Consider the following 14,962-nt stretch of genomic DNA (forward strand, 5'->3'; position numbering starts at 1 on the left):
TATATAGAAGCATGCAACCATAAAGCATTAATGCTAATATTAGCTTTGCATGTTATGTTTTCAACTCAAGCTGACTTACTAGGCAGGAAACAGCAATTGAATACAGCATGCGACGAGCGAGCGACGAAGACGCGACGCATAACTGTTAGTATGACTTGGCACTGCGATGCATATGTCCAGACATCCTTTTCCATGCATTGTATATATGTATACTACGCATTTCTGTCAGCTTCTCTCGCTTACGTTGAATACCTTCAATATGCATCAAGGTATTATATTTCCCACGTGTGTTCATGCTGCTTGCGTGCTTACAAGCTCAGGCTACATTGAGGAAGCCTTTCTAAAAACGTTCGGGTACTGCGCTATAGACGATTAAGTAGTCATGTTTAAACAAGAATGCCAAGAGCCACGCGTGTGAAATTTCCCGCCGGGCCGGTGAGTATGTTTCTGTGTTCTGCTATATAAGATAATTAGCTTGTCGATCATGGTGTGTGTGGTTGTTACAGTGGGCTCATGGTGACCATGGCAATCCTTTATTTCCGAACGATATCCATTAAAAAAACAGATAATTGGGGTGAGTTATAGCACAAGGTGCTCACCAGTATTCAATTCAATAAAACCCGATGAAAATTTTGAGCTATTTGGAAAGCTTTTAGATCAGGAATGGGCAGATGCGTATGTACGAACGAAGCTATGGACGTCAGTGCCCGCTGATCCCATGCCACAGTCGTCTACAACGAAAAGTCTTCGCGTGCGAACGTTGTTTTGCGCATGTAAAGACGTTTGATATCAGTCCTGAGTCTCGCATTATTACGGCTCCTATTCGGTCCTTAATCGAAGGCGTAGAGCCAGCAGGGCCACCTTCATAAGCACGCATGTCCTTTGCTATTTTATAATCATAACATTAAAGAGCCCTAAGAAGGCGAATAGAATGTTCGGAGCCCATGCATCCTTGGTTGGAAGACAAAAATGTGAGTCTGCAATTGTAGTTGTGGTCATATAGAAGTGCTTGAATTAAATCCCTCTTTACACTCAACAACCGGCATTTGGGAGCTCCTTCGTCACTACAAGCAAGCACGGCTAGTCTAAGTTGGCAAGCGACGAACATCGCACTTCGGATATCCTCTTCATCATGCGTATGGTGTCAGCAGCAATTGATGATACGCGCAAACTGCATCTTGGTGTTTCCCTTTCAATTGTAGGAAGCCAGCAACTGCGTCCATTCAGGAAATTAGCACAGTGCAGCTTGAGAGGAGTGAAGCTACGTAGCTTTGTAGCATGAACTGCCTACCTCCTCGTGGACGACTGCTGGCTGATTCAGCAGAGCATGCACTATGCGCCTTTCAGAGCTTCAAGGTGCTATTATTATTAATGAACGCTATTAACCTGGCTTCCTTACACGTATTTGCCACAGCGCCGGATCCGGGCTTAACTCAACTCGCTTGCACCTCTCTAACGATTTTATGCCCAAGAGGACCATTGTCCCCAAACAACCCACCGTCACCCCGGCCCCCATCTCCAATGCCACCACCTTCAAAGCCACCACCTCCAATGCCACCACCTCCAAAGCCACCACCTCCAATGCCACCACCTCCAATGCCACCACCTCCAAAGCCACCACCACCAAAGCCACAACCTCCAAACCCACCACCTCCACCACGACCCCCTCCATGGCCCTCTCCACCACCCTGGCCCAGCCCACCACCTCCCATTCCTTCACCGCCATACTCCGAAGCTGAAGCTCTTCTTGCATTGAGGGCGGCAATCCTAAATTCTACCAACATAACAAATCAGGTGAAACAGCTTTCACGGCAATGTATACCATGAATGCACGTGGTTTGCTCAAGCAAGCAAGTACGATGTAGCTGGCCTGCCTTAACTGATAACCAAACGCACGCTCTTTCTGCTTTGCATTTAAACCTACAATCCAGTTATGTGCAAGGCCTTTCCCCCTAGGGGAGGATGGTGTCACGCGGATTACAAATGTTCTTCCCACATGTGCATCATGGTGATCATGATCATGCATCTATCGTATTGTTTTGCGATGGTACCTAACCTTTGCAAATTCACCAAAATATTCATTCCCATTTATCCATGGCCACTCCCACGGCCACTTCCCACGCTGTCCACACTGATCCCTTCCCCTCCTGCCGCTGACCCCAACCGCCCTCGCTGACACCACTAACTGATGATCATGTACGCAGCCGTCTGCTCAGACGCTTTTTAATACCTGGAATCAGAGTGCTACGCCCTGCTCTGCGCCTGAGTGTGAAGTGAAGCGTCTGTCTGATGTGGCTAATGCAATCGGTTCTAACCGAACCTTCTGCAACTATATGTACATTTCTTGCTCCGGTAACCGAGTGGTCGGCATCCATCTGAGTGAGTGCACACCCGCCATTGGGGCTGTGGGGCTTGGGGCTTGCATACGTGTAAACACCCTTGCGGCTGAAATGTTACTTAGGGTTTGTAGGCGGGGCAGGGGCAGTGAATACAAGTAATACGAAACATACGTCTTCTTAGGACTAATCAATAATACGTAATCACAGGGTAAATTTTTCCTCACAATTATTATGCACTATTCTGGGGCCAACCATGTTAATGTTTTTGGAATGACGTGGTCACCCAGCTGGCCATGGGGGCCCATCACCCACGTAGCCCTACGCCTGTAAAATGTTTACCGTCTGTAGACCGTGCCCTGATAATACTATTTCACCGGGTTGCAATATATAGAGTCTATATTATAGACGATGTAAACAATTTACAGGTGTAGTACCGTAGTGCTACTTATAGTTCGTGATCGCTTTGTTCGGGGAGGGGTCAAAAACATTTCTGAAATTTGTACGTGCTCTTTGAATTTCGGGGAAGGCCGGGCCAGGTTTTGCGGGCATGATACAAATTTCGGGGCCCCTTCCAAAGTTTCGGCGCTTTTCAACCACGCACACGCACACGCACACGCACACGCACACGCACACGCACACGCACACGCACACGCACACGCACACGCACACGCACACGCACACGCACACGCACACGCACACGCACACGCACACGCACATGCACACGCACACGCTAGTATCTTCGTTGCCAATGTTCCTTACACCCACCACCTATGCATGCTACATGCGCAAACGTCCTCTCATGTGTACAATATTCCTCTCTCCGCCCTTGACCGTCCTGCTACGTACATAAGCTGAGCAACCCGTGCCCATGCGCGCATCATGCCATTTGTTTATCCCGGCTCAGATCTGGACCCGATGGAAGAGCCCGCTTCAGGACTGCCTGCTGGCTTTACCCTGCCCTCCCTGAATGCAAGCCGCATGCCATCGGAGCTCTCCAACCTGACTTCTCTACAGGTCTTGGAGCTCCGAGGTGTTGTGCTGTTAAACGGGACGCTTTTGGGTCGCCTGTCAACGACCCTGACGAACCTGACATTGGCGGGCATGTCTTCTAATGCAACCGGGCCCAGGGGTGGACTTCCAACGTCTTGGTCAAGCCTATCATCTCTGAGACACCTGGAGCTGCACAACTTGTCTCATATCGCTGATTCCATGTTTCCCCTGGCTGCCTGGTCGGACGCATTCCCTGTACTACAGAACTTGACCTTGGGTTAGTGTATAAACGGATGTGAAGGTCAAAACACCTACATGGGGGAAGTCGGAAGGCCGTATGAATTAAATGTGCAACAACAGAAAGGGTTCTCATTGGTGCTGTCCGTTTGCTTAAGTAAGCTGGTGTGCGTGATCACTCGGGGAAAGGCTTGCTTCCCGTATTTGCAGATCCGTCGGTAAAATGGGACTTGGGTCCGTAAATGCTGGCCAAGTATGCGCCAGAAATACGGAAGCCAAAGTGATGTACACAAAGTATCGCAGTTTTTTAAATGTTCAAAAAAATGTATCGTTATAAATGGCCATGGTGATAATGTGAAGCAAGTCCGAGGGATGCCATGCAAACACGAACCCTTCCGTAAATTAAAGGCACGTATCCGTAGACATGTATCCGTACGCCAGCCACCGACTTACGGATTGAAGGAGCCTAATTTTACAAATTAGTAGACCCCTTCCCCCACCCTTTTCCCAATTGTAATGGAAGCATCGACACGGTCAGTTTTGGCTTTTTCCACAGGCATGTCCATGCCCTGAGCTTCATGTGCTTCAGCTGCAAACTTAGGTTGAGCTTATGCTTGTATATTCGTATGCAATATGTATGATTGCGGGGTTGCGAACCCTGCTTCTTTATTTCGATATACGTGGCAAATTTGTTGGCGCGATGCCATCATGTGAATGAGTCCTTGACGCATTATTTTTGTTTGCTCTCCTCCCCCCGAATAGTTAGACTCGGCTGGAAGACATGCATGAACCTAACCGCCTTGGCTGGCGTCTTTTTGGCCAACCCTTCAAGTTTATTGCACTTACACTTGGAGGGTTTCGGCCGGCCAACGATTTACAGCAACTGCACAACTGATGATAACCTTCAAGAAATCGGGCGTCTGTCAAATTTACGTGTCCTCCGGTTCGTGGGAACCGGATCTGATGGCGCCGGCTTTCAAACTTCCACCAGATTGGAGATTGGCTTGGCAGATGTAAGGCATGCGGTGGGGCCTGGGATGGCAAGGGAATGTTAAGAACGGGTGAACGTGCATATGAACCTAGCTACACAATGAACAACGCAGCTGCGAACAAAGGAAACTGTCTTGTCGGCCCCTTTGATTAAAACCGCCCGTTGTAACCGATGACATATCCATGCAGGCTACGTTCCGGCTACAGGAGCTGACGATCGCGAATGCTAACCTAAATGGTATGCTGCCCGACTGGCTGCCTGCAAAGCTGGAGGACAAGGCCATACTAGACCTCCGCGGCAATATGCTCACAGGTAACAAGAGCTCAGGCGCTTGCCTGGCTGGGGTGTTTGCGTGTACATGCCCAGTTCACCCCCACATGTATCGTCTCGGTTGTACAACCACATGTGGCATTAAATAGTGTAATAAAAATCCGTGCATGCCGGAGAGGGCACTTTGGATTGATCCATTCAAGTGGTTTCAGAACAATGAATTTTCGGTACAGTCAGTCACTAGGCAAATGCTAAACATACAAGACTGTTCTGACACCATCAACTGTTCTGACACCGAGCTTCCAGTTTGATTGTAACACCAATGGCTGCCGGGATCAGGGCCGGTGGCCTGTATTAATCTACCATCACGACCATCCGTGCACTGTCGCCACGTGTTGGCGGGAAAAAGGTCTCGGGCACCTGCTGAGCTTGGAGAGTTGTGAATAAAAATAGATACGATTAAGCTGATAACACTGTTGTTGTTTCGCGAACCCGCGCCGCCGTTCGCCACAGCGCATTCACCAGTGCATTCACTGACAGTGGTCAGTATTTATTTTTTGATCACCTATAGATAGGGACGGTCCCTACCTATTACACGAGGGTGTCACATATAATATTTATAATATAGGTGACCAGAAAAATCAATTCGCAGAAGCCCTCAACTTCCCGTAATTAGTCTTAGTCACAGGGGCAAGCAATTATAGCCAAAGGAGTAGTTTGATTGTTGAAATTGATATTAACCTAGGAAAAGTACCTTGGTCTCTGCGAGTGAGAGATGTGTTCTATTGATGTGGCTGAGGGCATCACAGCTATGGCTGTTTTTCTCCCGGAGGTCTCGGGGACCAGGCAAATCACGTTCAAGTCTCAGGCGTGTCGAGCCCAGGGAAACGGAGGAGGACGGCAACGGAGGAGGAGGACGGTCCAAAATCATAATAATGACCATGCTTCTCCCCCGGCTTTTCGGACGCCCTCACACGTGTGCTGGTCTTGAAACTTGTGTAATAGCTCATGAGCCTCGCTGTGTAGTAGCTGGCCGCTGAAAAGGCCTCTCGAGATGCTGGCGGTCGCGCTTAGCGCGTATTTGTATAGCCGTACTGTGTACCAGCTACTACACGCTGCTAACTGATGGCATACCGGTATAAAACAGGGGGGCCCGACGAAAGCAAGGGACCTGTTGATGACTTGTTCACCGTAAGGTGTGCGATAAAGCAAGACATTTCACAAGCACGAGAATCTTAATGGGAAAACGGCGGGCCGTACCAACCCAATGTTGTACAATGATGGTCCAGATAACTAGCTAGATTCGCCAGTTATCTGTGTCAAACGTACATGGCTATGTCATAAAGATAATATCCTTGCGTCTTTCACGGGAGTGCTCAGCAAAGTTTGCCTCATCCGAAAGGCGGCAACGTACTGATGAGTCAGTTGTGTTGGCCAGTTTTTCGTTGGATAATGTAGTAACGTGCCTTCCAGCTGTATGCCGCGGTAGTGACTATAGTGACAGAATTTCTCATCTACGGAAGAACAGTAAATGCTTCTATCCTTTGCTTTCCCTGGATGCTGTGGGTCCGTATTCAATACGGAGTTTGGCACCTACTTTAGCCAGGGATGTTTACATGTCTACGCATTTGGATTTGCACAATTGCCGCAGGGGCAACTTCTGAAGAATGACTAAAAAACTTGCCTGATGGCAATATCGACCGTTGGACATGGCCGGCGGCCTCATATGCTTTGTTATTTCCAGTACTGGCCCTGCTCGCGAGCATGCGATCGCATGCCTTCAAATGCCTCTCTTTCCCTTTACGTAACTTCTCTAGCCGCATGACGACCCCATGTTTATTTCGTGAACAGGCACCCTTCCCTCCGCCTGGTCCAACGTCCCTGGGTTCAAGGGCTTCTCAGTTCTCCGTCTGGATGGAAACAATTTGGAGGGGCCCCTGCCTCCATCCTGGGCCCACCTGATCTGGTCATCGAGCTCCGTCAGGCTGGGTCAACACAAAAGCGGATCGGGACTCTATGGACCACTGCCGGATGAATGGCTGCAGTCGTTAACTGATCCCAATGCTACGGTGAAATACCAGGGCTCGCTGCTGACTGTTTTATCTATCAGGTAGAGTGACAGGTGACAAGTTCCACGCAAATGGGGATCTCACGGAATGGTAAAATGGAATGGTCTCAAAACCCGGGGATCTCACGGATGGTAAAATGAAGCACCAATAAAAAAAACCAATCCTAAGGAGATCCTACTAGGATCTCCTTAGCTAGTAGCTGCAGCTAGTAGCTGCAGCTAGTAGCTGCATTCTGGAACATTGCTCCGCCGTCGATCCTGCACGACCTGCCGAAATGCGTGGTCGGTGCAGTAGCGGCCTTGTCATTCATAGCGGGAAGCTATAAGAATATTAAGGGATGTGTTTATAACGAATATGCTGCTTCATGCTTACTTCTTCATGCACACAAGACACATACGACAACAATCATGTAAGGGCCATGCCTAATAACGGCAAAAGCATGCACCTTGTCGTGCAACCATACATACCGTTTTATGCATTTGTTAAATGTACGATGTTGCATTGATCCGATTAGTCTCACCAATAACCGACCCCATCAACTCATTGGGCTATCAGCAGAGCCAACTAGGGCCAAACGGACTGTAATAATTATAACCTACAGCAGGGCCAAACAGGCCTCAGCAGCCCATTTGACCCTGTTACAAGCCCAGTGAGTTTTTAGGGCGAGCATTGCAATGCTCTGGGAACACTCTGGGAACACTCTGGGAATTCAATTGTATACAATTCTGGTACGTACCAGCAGGCCAATTATATATGAAGCCCACCAAAGAGGGCAACCGGTCACGGCGGGGGTCTAATTGCGTGCGCGTTCGGATGCCACGTTCCCCGCCGCCTTTCTGGCAACTAGTTGATGTTATGATGCATCGTTGGTGCGGTGGACGGCGGCGCCTGATGCGATCTCTGTTTGCGGAAGGCCCCCCTGCGTGCTGGCAAGCTGCTATTCTCTCATTAAACTAGTACAAACAGTACTGCGTGAGCTTAACGAACTGAGTATGCGACCAACACATTCAACATTCACGAGGTCTCGATACCAAATGTAGTAGCTGGCGGCTGAAAAGGCCTCTCGAGATGCTGGTGGTCGCGCTACGCGCGTATTTGTAGAGCCGTACTGTGTACCAGCTACTACAGAGGATAACATATTAGAGTCAATCAGCAGGGTCGTCAAGCGCAAATCTACCTGAACGGAGTTTTGACTGGGAATGCAAGGTTATCAGCAGCAAGCCTCGTAGATAATCTCGCGCCATCGAGGACGATAGAGGTGCCCTAACGTTTGCCCAGAGCTTGCATGGCAAACATCACATACCATCGCATGCCATCACATACGAGACGGCCACCCAACATCTGCCAATGAGTCCCCTGGTGTTACTGAGTCTGATTCCTGTTGGAGCAATCACAGAGACGGAATAATTGCATGCAGCTTCCCAAATAGACAAGTCAGTGACCAGTGCTCACAACTTAAGCACCACACTTAATGGAGATCCGACCCTCGTCTGCAAATTCATAATAAATTATGAATATTGGTGCCTTCTTATCATATTTGAGGAACTTTCGAGTGCCTATCTATTATACTAAAGCGCAACCATTCACAACTTACTGACGCTGTAGCTAACTTGATCCAACCCAGCTGGGTTGGCTGCAGCCGCCACTGAACAAGTTCCGCATGTGCATGCCGCCCTTCATTTACACGTCCAGAGATGTTCATATCTGGTCCTCTCCCGCCCTTGCGTCCCGTATCCTGCAGGTCGTCTAATTGCACTTGCAAAACAGTTGGCAATAGCAGTTCGTTTCCTCCAGATTGGTCATGGTTACACGCCAAAATGTTGGCCAGGCAACTGGTGTTCAACTGGTTAGGATCCTTTACAACCCCATGCAATGCCAGTGCCAACCCATGCTTTCAAGAGCCAATGCCGCCACCATCACAACCCATCTTAATGCCACCACCATCACCACCACTATCACCATCACCACCACCATCACCATCACCTCCATCACCACCATCACCATCACCACCATCACCTCCACCACCATCACCTCCACCACCACCATCTGATCTCGTCCCAACAACCTATGTAACCCCGTCATCGATTGCGCCTTCCTCCCAGCCCGCCTTACCACCTCTCCCAACTTCAGCATCGACACCGCGTAATGACAGTCTTGAAGCAGCACCCAATTCACATCCAGCATCCAGTTCAGTGATGCCGCCACAACCATCCTCACCACTAAGCTCCCCTCTTGCCCGCAGTCTATTCAAGCCAGCAACCCCCCCAGTTTACCTTGCAAACCCTGCAATCTCGCCACCGCCTACCTTACCACCGTCATCGTGGTATCCTACTGTGCCGCAATCACCACCACCACCCATGTATCCACCATTGACCCCGTCACTGAACTACCCGTGCACCTTTGTGACCTGTAACGTGCCTGCGACTCCAAACTATCTACTTCCCCCGTACTATCCCACCCCGCCTAGCCCTCCATACCTACCACAACAGCCCCCCCCTCCATGGGCCCCCCCACCAACATCGCCACCGCAACCACCTTCACCGCCACCTTCACCGCCTCGGCCACCTTCACCGCCACCGAGGCCTCCGGCGCCACCGAGGCCTCCACGGCCACCACCATCACCTCGACCTCCTCTGTTGCCACCTCCATCCACACCAAAGGGATATCGATTGGAGCCAACAGCCCGACACCTACATCCACCAACGCCGCCTTCACCACCGCCTTCCTCTCCTCGGCCCCCACCTCCACCACCTCGGCCCCCACCTCCGCCACATCCGCCTTCACCACCGCCTTCCCCTCCTCGGCCCCCACCTCCACCACCTCGGCCCCCACCTCCGTCACATCCGCCTTCACCACCGCCTTCCTCTCCTCGGCCCCCACCTCCACCACCTCGGCCCCCACCTCCGTCACATCCGCCTTCACCACCGCCTTCCTCTCCTCGGCCCCCACCTCCACCACCGCCGCCTTCATCACCGCCTTCCCCTCCTCGGCCCCCACCTCCATCACCGCCGCCTTCATCACCGCCTTCCCCTCCTCGGCCCCCACCTCCATCACCGCCGCCTCCTCAACATCCTTCACCACCTCGGCTGCCACCTCTCCCTCCTTGGCCTTCACCACCGCCTTCCCCTCCTCCGCCCTCAACTCCATCATCCCCATGGCCGCCACCTCCACCATTTCAGCTTCTATCACCTCAACCTCCACCACAACCCCTATTACCGGTACAAACGTTAGCGCCTCCACCCCAACCTCCAAACCCAATGGTTCCAGATCCAGAGGCATCAAAACCACAGCTAGCCAAGCCGCCAAGCCGCCCACCCCCACCCAAAGCAACTCCGATCGATGATCTGCAGCAGCATCCACATTTTCACGAGCCGCCAAGAGTCCCAGAGCCGACACCACCAAACTCTCAACCGCTCCAACCCGGCGGATTTTATCATCTGCCCAACCTCCTGCCGGTGTACCCGGCACCACCGCATCCAGAGAGACCTCCAGGTATCAAAGGCGACGCACAAGGTCCATTGGTTGCGAGCCTGGTCCCTTCACCTCCATTACCACCATCACGGCCACCATTGCCCCAGTCATCACTATCCTCGCCCTCGCCTCCACCATCCTTAATCGGAAGTCCGCCTCCACCTCCACCACCGCCCCCTCCTCCCCCAAGACCCCCTCCAGCCCCGTCAATTCCCCCAGATGTGCCGTACCCTCCCTTCCGTCCTGGACAAACAGGTCGTCCCCCACGCCCATCACCAGCACCCCCTGGGCCTCCAGCACCACCTAATCCCCCACGACCTCCCAGGCATCCACCATTGCCGCCCTTCCCACCGCCATCTCCTTCACCTCCGCCTGGTCCTCCACGACCGCCTAGGCCACCACCATCACCCCCCCGTCCGCCTTCACCTCCGAGGCCGCCACCCAGCCCCCCGAAGCCTCCCAGGCCACCACCATCGCCACCCAGTCCATCACCACCACCGAGCCCACCCCCATGGCCCCCGAGACCTCCGTTTTTCAAAAGGCCTCCTTTGTTCCCTCAACCGCCTCCCGGTAGGCATTTGGGTCATAAGCAACTCGATCGCCAACCTCTCAAGTCATCAATCCATCATCCCCCGATCTGCAGTTCCTGCTGCCGTGCCCCGATCTGCTACTCGATGCCGTGCCCGCACACTTTTAACATTTTCTGCTTTCCGTCGTTCCTTGCCAGCCATCCCGTCTCGCCCACCCGTCTCCTTTGTTGCATTTCTCATTTACCGTGCCCTGCTGTGCCCAAATGTTTCCCACATGTTGTGATGTATATATGCACATACGGCTGAACATCTATGGTTTTACCACTTCGTGCAGCACCCCCGTCGCCTGGACCGCCCTTGCCGTTCGACTCGAGCACCAACCCGGCAGTGTCCTTCGATGCCTTCTTCCCGGATTTCGACCCTTCTGCATATCCGGGCGGACAAGAGTCCTTCCTGGCAGATTTCAAGGCCATCATTACCAACAACGCAATCCTTCCCGAGATTTCGTATGTTCAGGCGAGCTAGTAGCATGTTTATTCTTAATGTGCATGGATTATTAGTGGACCGTAGGATGCAAAATTGACAAGGCGGCATGGTTTTTTTGCCGTGCATGGAGACTCGCGCTGGTTGTGAATGCAAAGTGCATGAACATTTTTACCTGAACGGGTTCAATACATACCCAGCGGGCAGGTTGCCATAACAGGTTGCCAACACAACTTAGTAGGCACTACTTGAGGCACTTGAGGTACTTAAGTACCAAGCTTGTGGCATTTGTTCCCTCCAAGGGAACGAAGCTAGGGAGTCCCTAGAGCTTGAAACGGTACAAACAATGAAGTGCGGGCATCATGGTTTTATGGAAATGGTGTGCAGATTGGGGTGGCTTGGAAGGGCCTCGTTCCTGTAGCAGCCGCTCGCCTGGCGGGACGACTGGCTTTGCGGAAGCGTGGAGTTTAGAGTCCTCGCTGAGGCAGGAAGAAGTCCAACCCAGCGACAATCACTAGCGTACATAGACAGATACGAAACAATCTGAGATGACGGCAGCAGAGTCTTGAACTCTGAACACCAAGTAGTTGTGATACTTAAGTGCCTGGCCATAGCACCCCGCCCGGGTAGCTTATATCTCGGCCTACCTGCCGGAGATTCCCTACCACGGTCCTGCCGTACTTGGATACTGTCGGTGGGGCCCGGGGCCCCAGCCCGTTGTGTTCACTACGAGCAACTGCCATCCTCGTGACATGTTACGATAGTACGTAACACGTACGAAACTCGAGTCGAAGCGTTAACGAAATTACAGTTATTGTTAACAGTAATTGCTGAAATATTCTAAGGGAAATGTAGCTTACTACAGTTCCCCCCGTCCCCTCACCCCCGCCCCTCCTCTCTCTAAGTTCCATCGTCATACATTCCTCCCTCCCAGTCCATCTTGCCCTCACACGACGCACATTCGATTCATTTAACCAAATTGCTTCGCAATCATTTAACTCAGGCACGCGTACGCCAACAAAGCATGTCCCGCAGCCATGCACCATCATGCATGGCAAACTTCACCTTTTCTTGCATACTGAAAATATCTGTTGGTTGTCTGCTCTGGTGCATAGCTGTCATGCAGCATCTAACTCTCGAGTGTGCAACCTGCTGCCTTTGCATGGCGAATGTGGGGACGGTGAGTTGAACGGGCTGCTGTTGCTTTGCCGCAGGTGGCCAAGCTTCGCACATCCAGTACAAATGGCAACAGTACTGGCGGCGGCACGACATTGTCATGCACGGTACGTGGGACGCGGTTCAACGGGCATAGCACATATATGATTGCTGGGAAGATAAGGATGACTGTGTGCGTACTCTAAGCTCTCACTCTTCACGTCTTGCGGACGCATGAGCTTGTGCAACCATAGAAAGGCGAAAGTGAGACCGCACCTACCAGCCGCGGGGGCCCCAAAGCCGTGTGCTTAGGATTTCCGTCAAGTGTCCGTAATACATTTTGCCTGAAAAATTACAGGTATGGTTTCCCGGCGACTGGCAGTCCGTGTCTGGTAACTTCGTTGGCCAGACAGCGCTGGACTCGTTTGTATTCTACCTGCTTCAGTTTCCACCGCTGGCCCTCTCACTGCCGGATACCTATCCCGACCTCAACGCAACCCTGGCCGAGGTGAGTGTGTAGCGAGGGATTCCTTCGAACTTGACATGTGCAGCACGAAGGTAGGCTTGGACGGACCTTCCTGCCTACATACGCCGTGGGTGCCTCAGCCAGCCCATGGCAGAGTAATATCTGCCCGTGTAACCCGTGATAACAGGGTCTTCACCCCTAATTGTACGTGTAATTGGTTACATGCGCCCATAATTCACCTGCAGCACCGCGTAATATCCACCCGTAATCACTGGGTATTCACCCGTAATTGTGCGCGTAATTGGTTACATGCGCCCGTAATTCACCTGCAGCACCGCGTAATATCCACCCGTAGTCACTGGGTATTCACCCATAATTGTGCGCGTAATTGGTTACATGCGCCCGTAATTCACCTGCAGCACCGCGTAATATCCACCCGTAATCACTGGGTATTCACCCATAATTGTGCGTGTAATTGGTTACATGCGCCCGTAATTCACCTGCAGCGCTGCACCGCGTAATATCCACCCGTAATCACTGGGTATTCACCTGTAATTGTGCGCGTATTTGGTTACATGCGCCTGTAATTCACCTGCAGCACTGCGTAATATCCACCCGTAATCACTGGGTCTTCACCCGTAATTGTGCACGTAATTGGTTACATGCGCCCGTAATTCACCTGCAGCACCGCGTAATATCCACCCGTAATTCCGGGGTAGTCGCCCGTAAATGTTCACCCGTATCCTTGTGCTCAAATTACGGGACCCGTAACGTGTTACGGACCCGGAATTTCTGTCAAATTACGGGTGGATTGACCCAAATTTACGGGTAAAATGACCCCCGTTTTCCCAGAGTGCCAGCCTTGCCAAGTGTTGCAGAGTGAGGATGGATTAAAAAGCCTAACAAATGAAACCCTTTCTGTGCACCTATGTTTCTCCCACTCCCACTCTTCCAACGACGGCTATCTGCCGTTTGGGTTTTATCCTTGAAGACCCGACTGTTGCTCCATAACCCTAGGTTGTGAGGCCTCACTCTCGAACATCTGCCAGTATGGTTATCTTCCGTATTGGGGAAATGGACACCCCATTGCATTTTCCCCCTCCCATCGGAACTTGGGCAAATCAATGCTGGCTGGCGCAAGTTCGTCTGTCGATTCGTTGGGAAAGATAGCTGGCCCAGCCCAACCGCCTAAAGGAATTCCTTGTAAGCGGTGTTTCCGGCACTTAGGCAATGCGTCTGCAGTACTGTAACGACGCAAATGCCAATCTGAGCATCCCGGGTTACGCCTTTGCTGTGTTACAATGGTATCGAGACGGGACCGCACGAATTCCGAAATAAACTTCGGGTCGGCGGTTCGATTCTGGCAACCAGCAAGTCGCAAATTGGCGATTTCATGGTGTAATGGATAAACCAGCGCACTGGCGCGAGGTGGGATGGCTCCTGTGCTCGAAATAATGGCCGAGGACGTCCATTGCTAAGTGGGGGGCAATGTAACGACGCAAATGCCAATCTGAGCATCCCGGGTTACGCCTTTGCTGTGTTACAAGTACTCAAAATTCAGGATACGCAGGTGCTATGATACAGCCCCTGGACGACCTGAACTAGGATTGAGGTTGCCATGCAGCGAGGCACGCGCATCGTACGGATGAAATGGTTCGCAGGCGAAATTAACAATGACGATTCAGACACAGAATTTTAGCAGAGAAAACAACTTTCTAAAAGATAAATAGGAAAATGACGTTGTTGCCGCATCCCTGCCTATCTTTCCGCACTCTCGCTGCCAGGTACATGGTCTCACTTCGTCTGTGGATACGCCCAGCCTCTCCGGCCATGCCAACGGGCCAGGTACCTACGCAACGATCACACATGTGCATCACGATTATGTGTACTTCACATATGGCCGTAAACGTTTTTATCGTCTATATATAGATCGTGCCCTGCTGGTGAAATAGATAGGGACC

General features: G+C 51.6%; 2 protein-coding genes across 2 annotated transcripts; one reads left to right on the forward strand and one right to left on the reverse strand.

Moving 5' to 3' along the window:
* Nucleotides 1–8,753: 8,753 nt before the first annotated feature.
* Nucleotides 8,754–11,130, reverse strand: VOLCADRAFT_91482 (uncharacterized protein; the record flags this gene model as incomplete). Its single annotated transcript, XM_002951019.1, has 3 exons — nt 8,754–9,020; nt 9,411–10,382; nt 11,113–11,130. The coding sequence occupies 3 exons, from the start codon at nt 11,128–11,130 to the stop codon at nt 8,754–8,756; spliced, it is 1,257 nt and encodes a 418-aa protein (XP_002951065.1).
* Nucleotides 11,131–12,431: 1,301 nt separating this feature from the next.
* Nucleotides 12,432–13,833, forward strand: VOLCADRAFT_91483 (uncharacterized protein; the record flags this gene model as incomplete). Its single annotated transcript, XM_002950915.1, has 4 exons — nt 12,432–12,560; nt 12,595–12,663; nt 12,894–13,043; nt 13,600–13,833. 4 exons carry the CDS (start codon nt 12,432–12,434, stop codon nt 13,831–13,833), a joined length of 582 nt encoding a protein of 193 aa, XP_002950961.1.
* Between the last annotated feature and the right edge of the window lie 1,129 nt (nt 13,834–14,962).

This window comes from Volvox carteri (assembly GCF_000143455.1).
Source record: "Volvox carteri f. nagariensis unplaced genomic scaffold VOLCAscaffold_21, whole genome shotgun sequence".
NCBI classification, from domain to species: Eukaryota; Viridiplantae; Chlorophyta; class Chlorophyceae; order Chlamydomonadales; family Volvocaceae; genus Volvox; species Volvox carteri.